The following is an 11107-nucleotide window of genomic DNA, read 5'->3' on the forward strand; positions in this document are numbered from 1 at the left end:
GCCGAACTGCAGCGCTGACTGCAAGAGTTACATTTTATTATCAAATTCTGTGGAGGCCCAGAGAAAAATGTGTCTTTCAAATTCTGGGCCCCCAATATGGAGGAAACTCTCTTTATTTATACCTTCTCCAGTCCTTTGTCTCCCAAATTTGGAATGAGACTTCCGGGCCTTCTGAGAAAGGAGGCCTGCGTGCTGGGAAGGGGCCATGAGACCATATCTCAAGGCCTGGCCTGATGTCAGTACCTTCCTATCTGTGTTTTTTAGGAACAGACAGCATAGCATGACCCGTCTGGCCGAAGCGCCAGATATGTAGCCCAGCACACTTCTGTCCTCACCCTAACACAGCAGAGCTCTCACTGGGACTCCTGCAATTGCCACTAGAAGCATCATTGAATATTCTGCATAGGTCATCCATTTACATTTTCAAAGACCCAGAAGGGATTTATAATGGAAAGACTCCCTCCACCCATCTCCTAGCCACTCAATGCGTCTTTCCAAAAGCCACCAGATACTCATTTTTAAAAATATACCTTCCCAGGAATATTTTATACCAGTATGTGTATTATGTATTCTAGCCCTCCCCCGCCCGCCCCCATGCCTGAATTGTAGCATGTCAATGCAATGCTCTAAATTGTCTTTCCTGTACTTTCAGTCCGTTTCACGTCTGAAGAGTATTCCTTTGTATAAATTTAACTATTTAAACCAACCGCTTGTTTCCAATAATTTGTTTTTATAAACAATGCCGTCACATAATCTTGCCAAATCGTTTACAAGATAACGTTTGGAGGTCCAAGGACATTTGCAATTTTGATAGCTACCATGGCTTTTCGCTATTTTCATTTTTATTAAAGTTATACAAGCACACAGACTTAAGAATCAAGCCATTCTACAAGGGTTGTTACATTAAAAAAAAGCTAGAGAGACATCATTTTCAGAGGCACCTCTTTAGCCCCCCACTTTTAAAAATACCCACTCCCAGGACTCTGCAGGACACAGCGTCCTGAGTTTCCAGTTTCCGCTTTACCCATTGGCTCCGCTACGGAGGAGAAGGATTCGGCTCTCTCGTGCCCTGTCTTCCTGACACACCCCTCTCTGCACATCTTCGCCGGGGACCTCCCTCCCGCAGACTGCAAGGGCTCCCACGCGGCGCGCCTCTGAGGGATCCGCAACAGCTCACGCTGCTTGTGACGCTCACGCCACAGGAAGTCAAGAAGCCCCCGGAAGCTACCCGGGCGGGGCGTGTCCCCCCCTCCAGGCCCCACCCCCACGCCTCTCCGCATTCCGGCCCATAGGCTAGGGCCGAAAAGGGGCGGAACTCCGTGAGCCGGAGGAAGTTTCCCCGCCGGACCAAAAAGCGGAGTGCACCGAGTGTCGCGGGAGCTGCTTCTAGATCCCTTGCTCCCGCGACATGGCCTTCAACTTTGGGGCTCCCTCGGGCACCTCGGGCACCGCTGCACCCACCGCAGCTCCCACGGGTGAGTAATTCCCCCGGACCTTTTCCTGTGGACGTCTCGCGTCCGCTTCGGTCCGAGACTCTCCGGCTCGGGGATCCCAGGGTTTCCTGTCGGGGCGGAGACTTTAGGGCTTCGGCAAAGGGCGGGCAGCGCGGAGCTGGCCGAGCAGGCTCCGGAGGAGGCCGCGGGAGGACGGAGACCCACCCCGGCGCTGACACGCTGAGCGTGGGTCCCGCCGGACCCTGCGCTCCTAGGGTTCGCTTCCTGCCGCCAGGGAGTTGGACGGACCGGAGGCGGCTCCCCTCTTTCCCCGCCGGAGAACCTTCCTCCCCCCCTCCCCCAGCTTCGCGTCCCGGCGGGAACCCTCGCTGGGCCCCGGCCCGGAGAGCTTAGGCGGGGGCTCCGGCGCTGCCCTGCGGCTCCTTTGGTCCTAGCCCCCGGGAGGCGGGAGCCTTCGCCCCGGCCCCTTTGCTCCTCTCTCCTGTCCCCACCTCCGCTTTCTTAATTTATTTGGAGCAAAGTCAAGGTTTGTCTTTTGTTCACTTCTGGGAAACTTCCTACTGACGCTTCTAATCCTATCTTGCTTTCTTTTCTTGTGTTTCTTCCCCTCTCCCCTTTTAAATTTGTGTTTCTTTGCCTACACGCCTATCAGGATTTGGTGGGCTTGAGACTGCCAACTCCACCGCCAGTGGGTTTAATTTTGGGGGTTTCGGATTAGCTGCTAATCCTGCAGTGAACTTTAATATTGGGAATTTCGGTGTTCCTACTACCTCGGCGACTCCGTTCAATTTTGGTAACAGTCTGGCAAGTGCAGGTAGATACTCGGGTCGTATGTGTAACGAATGCTGGGAGCTGGAGTCCAAGAATGTGTTGTGATTCCTGGAGTTTGGGAAAGAACAGTAACTTGTCTGAGGAAAGGACATTTATCTCCTGATGTCGAATCAGTAACATTTGTATCAAGATTTAGTTTTGGGAAGTCTTGCAAGTTATAATGTTCCTTTGTTAAATTTGTATTCAATTGGACAGAATATAATTTCCAAGTAGTTTGGAATTAATTATTTTTGAGTAGAGTGTATCTTCCAAATTATTACATATTCCTTCCAAAGTATGAGCTCAGCAGTCAGGCCCATTTTCCTGGGATTCTTGGACTCCTGCAGTCACTTTTTTCATTTTTCCTGCATCTTTCATTGGAATTTCATTTTATTGTCCTTGTGTTTCCCAAGAGGACATTGTCTTATACGAACAGCAGTAACCTGTTTTGTTTTTTAACCTGTATAATAATAAATGCGTTTCTTTGTTCAACTCAGCATATTAATAAACGTTTCTGTAAGATGTGTAATTATAGAAGGAATCTTCAGTTTTTTCCTGGAAAATTGTAAGAAATGATCAGAGAGGCAGTTTAATTTATTGTCAGCATTGAGTTCTAAAAGATAGGCTAGATATCTGTGCATTCAAAATGGTAATTATGAAGATTTTATTATCTAGATGGATTGTTTAAAGTTCATTGAAAAATTTGCAAAGCACAAACTATAATGTGTGTATATGTGTACAAATTTAAAATAGGTCTATGTATACTTACAATGACCCTATAGAAAAGTCTTGTTCCTCAGCTGCTCGTATATGAATCTGTTGTCCATATTTTCTTACATTATGCCACTTATGCCCATGCCAATTATATGCATTTGGTAAACTTCATTTCCTGAAACTTTTTAGTTCTCTAAAACTATTTGGGAAGTTCTGGTATTTTGTGCAGTAACTTGTCAATGTGAGTATCACTTTGGTATTTGATTTGAAAACGTTTTGAAGAATACTTGAAAATTCCAAAAATAAAATGATCTATTATAAAGATATATTTAAAGATCACATATTACTGTCATTTGGTATGTTTATTTTTTCCGTGTTTGCTTAAAATTGGCATTGGGTAAAACAAACATTTTTTTTCAAATTTGTGTTTCCGGACAAAACCACCCAGTTGTAATTCACCAACAATAAATACATCTTTTGTTATGTGCTTGATTCTGTGTTCCTTTGGAGTTATCATTGTTAAGTTTTGAGTTGTGATAATATAATTGTGTTTTAACTACTTTTATATACATTATTCATTAACTTTGCCTTTACCAAAGGGCTGATAGAAATTTTTGTCTACTTTTTAATTTTGTATCTTTGCAGATTGATGTTAATAATAAACATTTTTGGTATGATAAAACCTGACTGATATTTTTATCATGTAGTCAATTCAGAGTATATCTTAGTTTTTCTATGGAAGGGAGAAGTAAGAAAAAAGATTGTTTCCAGTTTTGCAGTATTGCCCTAGCATACAAGTAAATAGTGGTTTGCCTGCATGCAACATAAAGTCTATTCTTTTATTACTTGATTTTTGTTGAGAGAGAGAGAGAGAGAGGAAGGGAGAGGGAGAGAATCATCTATGTGAGAGCAAAACATAAATTGGCTGCCTCTTACATGCCCTCCTCCTAGGGATCCAGCCCACAACCCAGGCATGTGCCCTGACTGGGAATCGAAACAGCAGCCTTTTGGTGCATGGTACAACACTCAACCAACTAAGCCAAACCGGCCAGGGTGACATGAAGTCTACTCTTGAGTAATTTTCCATATCAGAATTGTATGGTGAATATCAAAGGGTTGGGGTTTTTTTCTTATTATTTTCTATGTTACAATATTGATGACATAGGCTAAAGGGGTGGCTCCACTATGGAGGAGGATTCGGCTCTCTCTTTGCACACTATTTTAAAAAACGTTTGAATTAGTTGCAAAAATTTGTCTTAAAAGTCTTTTTGGCACAACATTAGTATCAGGTAAAAACCGACAATAAAGAAAATACATAAAACAATTTTAGATTGGCTAGTATCCCATTCCATTCATATGTCGTTAGCTATAGTTAAGATTGATTTGTCTCTACACTTACCCAAGTGTAATTTGCATATCTGTCAGATTTGCCAAACTCCGATAGCTATCACAGAGGCCTGTGATAGCTCTGTTCACCTTCCCTGCCACTGCCTTCCACTTGTTTTTTTCCTCTCTCACTTCTTCCTCAGAGAAACACATTTTTGTTGTATAGAGGTCAATGTATTGGTATGTTTTGTTTGAAAAGTTGCTTAGTCTCAGTGGAGACTAAGTAGAAATATAAGCTAAAGTAGACTATAAATTAATTGACCAAGCCAAGGTTGAAAGCTATCAACACACTCTGCCATTATGATCTGTTTGCACACTATTTTAAAAAACATTTGAATTAGTTGCAAAAATTAGGGTTTAAAATTCTATAAATTTCACATAGAAAATCTAGATCTTCTGTTTATTGGAGGGGGAGGGATGGGAATATATAACACTGCTAAACTACCATTCTCCTGCAGCAATAGTCTGCTGGAATTTAGGAACTGCTGCTATTTTTTAAAACTGTTCACATTGAATAGTTCCACCACGCATTAATGTTATCAGCCGAAATCTTCTAGGTGTTTGAATTTGCATTCCCTACTCTTAAAGTACATACATAGTCATTTTAGTGTTTGTTAAACATAATGGCTTAACATGTTTTCTCAGCTATAACTGTTAATCATCCCTTTAGTTGAAAGGTATATATTGCATTGAGGTATTCTAGTTTAAATACTTCTGTGGCTTATTTCTTGCAACATACTGATTTCTTGATTAGTAGAATAGTTTTTTTTAAAAATGAAAGTAGAGAAAGGAAAATTAGATCAATATATTTTGTCTTTATGCATAGCAATTACTTATAAAATAATTTGAAAAAGAAATGACCTCTTATGTATGCAAAAGAGTCTTTCTTTCTATTTTATTTATCCCCTTGTAATTAGGTGGGTTCGGAGGATTTGGGACAACATCTACAACAGCAGGTTCTGCATTCAGCTTTTCTGCTCCAACTAACACAGGCACTACTGGTAAGAGGACAATCTTAAGTCCCTTGTAGAAGTGAGCTAGAGCTCAGATTTGTTTAACTTAATGCAATTTCAATTTTTCATTAAAAGGACTCTTCGGTGGTACTCAGAACAAAGGTTTTGGATTTGGTACTGGTTTTGGCACAACTGGAACTAGTACTGGTTTAGGTACTGGTTTGGGAACTGGATTGGGATTTGGAGGATTTAATACACAGCAGCAGCAGCAACAACAAACTAGTAAGTATGAGGTTTTCATCTTACTTCCAATATAAAATTATAACAGTACTAGAGGCCTGGTGCACAAAAATTTGTGGACTCAGCCTGGTTTGTGCCCTCTTGCAGTCTGGGACCCCTTGGGGGATGACCACCAGCTGGTTTAGGCCCGCTCCCTAGGGAATTGGGCCTAAGCTGGCAATCAGACATCCCTCTGGCAGCCCGGGAGCCCTCGGGGGATGTCCACTTGCCAGCAGGGAGCAGACCTAAGCTGCAGTCGTACATCCTTTGCGCTGCTGAGGAGGCGGGAGAGGCTCCTACCACCACTGCTGTACTGGCAGCCGTCAGCCTGGCTTGTGGCTGAACAGCGCTCCCCCTGCGGGAGTGCACTGACCATGAGGGGGCAGCTCATTGAGCATTGAGCGTCTGCGCATTGAGCGTCTGCGCCCTGGTGGTCAGTGTGTGTCATAGTGACCAGTCATTCCCAGTCTTTTTGCTGTTAGGGACAATTTGCATATTACCCTTTTATTATATAGGATTTGAGAGTTACTAGGTCTTATTATTTTTGCCTGATACAGTTCTAGTGTTGTCATTAATGGCAGCACCTTTTTATTCTCACAAATGATCCAGTTTGGGTGAAAAGTTACATGGTCACGCCCGACATGGCAAGTGGGAAGCTTGGCTTCCTCCATCATTGGGGCAACCAAGCCTCCTGCTTGCTCCAGCCCCGTGGCTGCCGGCTGCCATCTTGGTTGGGTTAATTTGCATGTAGTCGCTCTGATTGACTGGTGGGGTGTGGCTTAAGGTGTATCAAAGGTATAGTCAATTTGCATGTTTGTCTTTTATTAGATAACTAACATTATTGAATGCACTGTTCAAAACACATTAGTGGTTAACTTTTTAAAAAATTATAAATATGGCACAGGATTCCAAAAGCTACTTCTCATGTTTATATATAACTAGAGGCCCAGTGCACAGATTCGTGCATCAGTGGGGTCCCTTGGCCTGGCCTGTGGGAATTGGGCTGAAACCGGCTCTCCAACATCCTCCAAGGGGTCCTGGATTACAAGAGGGCAGTTCTCAAGTGACACCCCCTGGAATTGGGCTCCCTTCTCTCTGGTTCCAGGTGCATCACCCGAGAACCGCAGCTGCCAAGTCACCGCAGCTCGTGGCGGTCAGTGCACATCACAACTACCAGTCGGAGCATCTGCCTCCTGGTGGTCATTGTGCATCATAGCTACCGGTTGGATGGTTGCTTTGGCTTTTATATATATAGAAATGATAACTTGGGAGAAGTCTGATTGAAATGATTAGGATGTAAGTTTTCTGGGTTTAGTATCATTCGTTTTAATTTTTTGTTGCTAAAAATAAATAACAAAAGTATAGGAAACTGCACAAAAGTACAGATAATGAATTATATATACAATGAACACTTTGGTAACCACTGCCCATGTCAGAAGATGGACCAGGCCAGTCTGTTCAGAAGCCCTCCACATTCCCCTCCTAATCATTTCCCCATGAAAGGAACTTAATAGACCTGTCGTTTACTATATTCACTTCCTTTTATAGTTTTGTCACTCAAGTGTGTAAACAATATTGCTTTATTTGTCTTAAGTCTCTGTAAGTTCCTCTTTTAGCTCTCTTTTTTTTTTCAATTAATGAAAGAAATCGGCTAATTTGTCCTATGGAGTTTTTCAGTCAGGACTTTACTGATTGCATTCCTATAGTATAATTTAACATATTCTTTTGTCCATCCTCTGTATTTCTTGCTATAAAAGGAAAACCAGTGTCGTTTGCTATAAAGAAGAGATAATCAAAATTTAAGTACAAAGAAAATATAATAGTGTTAAATTCTAGCCAGACACCTTTGTGCCTTAAGCTCTGAGACTTAGACATCTTCAACCCTTTGTTAAAAAGTGAGATAAGCTCAGTCATGTGGCTCAGTTGGTTGAACATCACCCCATGTACCAATAGGTCACCGATCCCTGGTCAGGGCACATGTCCGGGTTTCAGGCTCAATCCCTAGTAGGGGCGGTGCGTTGGAGGCAACTGATAGATGTTTCTCATAGATGTTTCTGTTTCTCACTTCCTTTTCCACTAAAATCAATAAAAACATTTTTTAAAAAGTGAGATAAGTCATGAAACATTAAAGGCATACTGGCACCAACCAAACTTTTCTAGAAAATATAACCAAATAATTAATTAAAAGATATTTATTTATTTATTTATTTAGGTAGAAAAGCAAGCAAGAATTTATTGACAATAGCAAAATCACACTTAGGACAGTGAAATAGGGAGGGCATAGAAGAAGCAACAGGAGAACCTAGGCTGGGCTGCTTTGGCTTACAGGGAAGTTAGAGAAAAGGGGGCCTTGGAGACAGGTTCATGGGGTTAGCCTGGGATGAGTTGCCACTGCCCATTGCTCCCCTGGTTGCAAGTCTTGTGGGGTCCCTTGGAGTTTAGGAAATCAGTGCCTGTGGGGGAAGGGAGACTTTTTTTTAACCCTCACCCACGGATATTTTTCCATTGATTTTTAGTGAGTGGAGGAGAGAGGGAAAGACAGAGAGAAATCGATGTGAGAGAAACACATTGTTTGGTTGCTCCTGCATGTGCCCTGACAAGGGCCCGGGCTAGGGAGGAGCTTAAAACCAAGGTATGTGCCCTTAACTGGAATCGAACCCAGGACCGTTCGGTCCTCAGGCCAACACTCTATCCACTGAGCCAAATGGGCTAGGATGAGACGTTTTCTTATAGGAATGAGTCCATTTAGTAACTCAGGTGTTGCTTGACAGCTATATCATAGCAGGGGTACTTATTTATCTTGCACTTTGAAAATACTGATCCGATCTAACATCTTCCTTCTTACTATTGGAAAGTTGTAGCACATAGAGGTTAAGTAACTTTCCCAAAGCTACACAGCCAGCTAAAGCTTTATCCTACAATATTGATGGTTAGGCCATTTGTTCTTTTCACTATATTTTTCTTGTTAACAAGAGAAGGAAAAGTGTTTATTAAGCTGTTATTGATAAATATTGATATGATTCTTATTGCTTATTTTTTTAATCTTCCAATTTGTATTTATTATACAAATATAACAACAATAAAGTTGTTTAAAAGATAATTTTGCAAGTTTGCAAAATTAACTTTTCCATATCTATGTCCTTTTTTATTTTTTTGGTGTGGGTCTAATATGGATCCAAGTTTGTGTGCTAGAAATAGAGTTAATTGAACAAGTTTAACATTATAAGGATTGTCCTAGTTTCTTTTCTTTTTTTAATATATATTTTTCCTTTATTGATTAAGCTATTTTCTTTTTTTTTAAATAATTTTTTATTAATTTCAGAGGGGAAGAGAGAGGGATAGAGAAATAGGAACATCAATGAGAGAGAAACATCATCGATTGGCTGCTTCCTACATGCCCCCTACTGGGGATCAAGCCTGCAATTTGGGCATGTACCCTGACCAGGAATCAAACTGTGACCTCCTGGTTCATAGGTAGATGCTCAACCACTGAGCTATGTAACTGCCAGCCTGGCTATATTAATTTTTTATTGTTGCCATAACAAAAGTGTTACAAATTTAGTGGCTTAAAAAAACCCCAAACAATTTATTATCTTATAGTTCTGTGGATTAGAAATTCAGAAATGGGTTTCACGGGGTTAAAATCAGTGTGTCAGCAGTGCTGTGTTACTTCTGGAGATTCTAGGAGAGAATCAAGTCCTTTGCTTTGTCCAGCTTTTAGAGTCTCTCTGGATTTCGTGGCTTATAGCTCCTTTATATTCAGATTTTACTTTGATGCTGACTTCCCTCTTCCCTTTATGATTTATGTTGAGTTCCTTCTGGTAATACAGGATAATCCCAGCTTGATCTCATAATCACATCTTCAAAGTCGGTGTAAGGTAACATATTTACAAATAATGGGGATTAGGATATGGACATCTTTGTGTATAGGAGTCACTATGCTGCCTACCATATTTAGGCTCTTAATTTTTTTTTTTAATACTAATTTTGGGATTTATTTTTAGCATTAGGTGGTCTCTTTGGTCAGCCTACACAGGCTCCTGCCCAGTCCAACCAACTGATAAATACTGCAAGTGCTCTTTCTGCTCCAACGCTGTTAGGAGATGAGAGAGATGCTATTTTGGCAAAATGGAATCAACTGCAGGCCTTTTGGGGAACCGGAAAAGGTTATTTCAACAATAACATACCACCAGTGGAATTCACACAAGAAAATCCCTTTTGCCGATTTAAGGTATTAGTAATGCTTTTGATCTTCACTTGAAGGGTGTGTATAAGACAGATTATGATATTTGGGTTAAAATAATACCAAGGAAACAGTTGCTTGTTTTTTTCAGTAGTCCTTGGACATGGTACAATTATATTTTTGTTTTAAAAATATAAAAATTATAAGATAGAGGTGATTTCATACATGTGTGTTTGAAGGTGCCCAGAATATGATTGAAAGGTGTGACTAGAACAGCCATGGGCAAACTATGGCCCGCTAGCAGGTTCTGGCCCGTTTGAAATGAATAAAACTAAAAAAAAAAAAAGACCGTACCCTTTTATGTAATGATGTTTACTTTGAATTTATATTAGTTCACACAAACACTCCATCCATGCTTTTGTTCCAGCCCTCCGGTCCAGTTTAAGAACCCATTGTGGCCCTCGAGTCAAAAAGTTTGCCCACCCCTGGACTAGAATGTAATTTATAACCAAGGGAAAAAATGTTAACAAAAAGGGAATGGTCTGCTTGGCATCTATTAAAGGGAGATGTAAAAGTAGAATTTAGTGGTATTTATCTAACATTTGTCCTGGAAAGTATACCCTAACCATACAAGAATATCCTATTGTCACTATTAATTGCTCGATGTCAAGGCCATTAAAACAGTGTAGTCCATTTTCATTGTTGATTCCATGCCTATCAAGCAACGTGCTCATATGAATTTGACTTCTCAGATTCTGTTCATCAGCCAGTTAGAGTATATAGGTCAATTTGTAGTGTACTTTTATAACAAATTAATAAATTACAATCCAGTTTACTTTAGCCTTTTTTGAGTTTTGTTGGCGTATATCAATCTCTTAAACCTAATCAATGTGTACATAAGCCTAATGTTTAGAGCTATAAAGCTTAGAATCAGACCCTTGAACAACAAAAAGGAAGTAGTTTCTTTTAGTATGTTGAAATTTTATACCTTTTTTAATGACTAAGATTTATGCAGTAGATATACATAAATTGAATATAACAATTTGACTTTTTCCTTTTTTTAAAATTGATAAATTGTATACATATGGTAAGATACATAATGAACTAGAGTGATTTTAAATTTTTTTAAAACTTGCATTATAATTTGTGACAAACAAGAAAAAGCTTCGGGGAGAACCGAAGATGGCGGCATAGGTTAACACCAGAGATTGCTGCCTGGAACAACTAAGTCAAATTAAGCTTGATCCAGGGAAAGGACAACGTCCAGAGCCACAGGAGGGCTGGCTGAGTGGAAATTCTACAACTAGGAGTAAAGAGAATATCATATC

General features: G+C 40.7%; 1 protein-coding gene across 2 annotated transcripts in view; it reads left to right on the forward strand.

Moving 5' to 3' along the window:
- Positions 1-1294: 1294 nt before the first annotated feature.
- Positions 1295-11107, forward strand: part of NUP54 (nucleoporin 54kDa) — a 23982-nt gene continuing 14169 nt past the window's right edge. Inside the window, exons 1-5 of one of the 2 annotated variants that reach the window (XM_006754544.2) lie at positions 1333-1475; positions 2107-2268; positions 5282-5365; positions 5453-5599; positions 9601-9827. In XM_006754544.2, the coding sequence (XP_006754607.1) occupies positions 1409-1475; positions 2107-2268; positions 5282-5365; positions 5453-5599; positions 9601-9827 (687 nt within the window). In that variant the 5' untranslated portion in view covers positions 1333-1408. Of the gene's footprint in view, positions 1476-2106; positions 2269-5281; positions 5366-5452; positions 5600-9600; positions 9828-11107 lie in introns of both variants that reach the window. The other variant, XM_006754545.2, reaches the window with a different exon arrangement.

Source organism: Myotis davidii, unplaced genomic scaffold (assembly GCF_000327345.1).
Source record: "Myotis davidii unplaced genomic scaffold, ASM32734v1 scaffold892, whole genome shotgun sequence".
NCBI classification, from domain to species: domain Eukaryota; kingdom Metazoa; phylum Chordata; class Mammalia; order Chiroptera; family Vespertilionidae; genus Myotis; species Myotis davidii.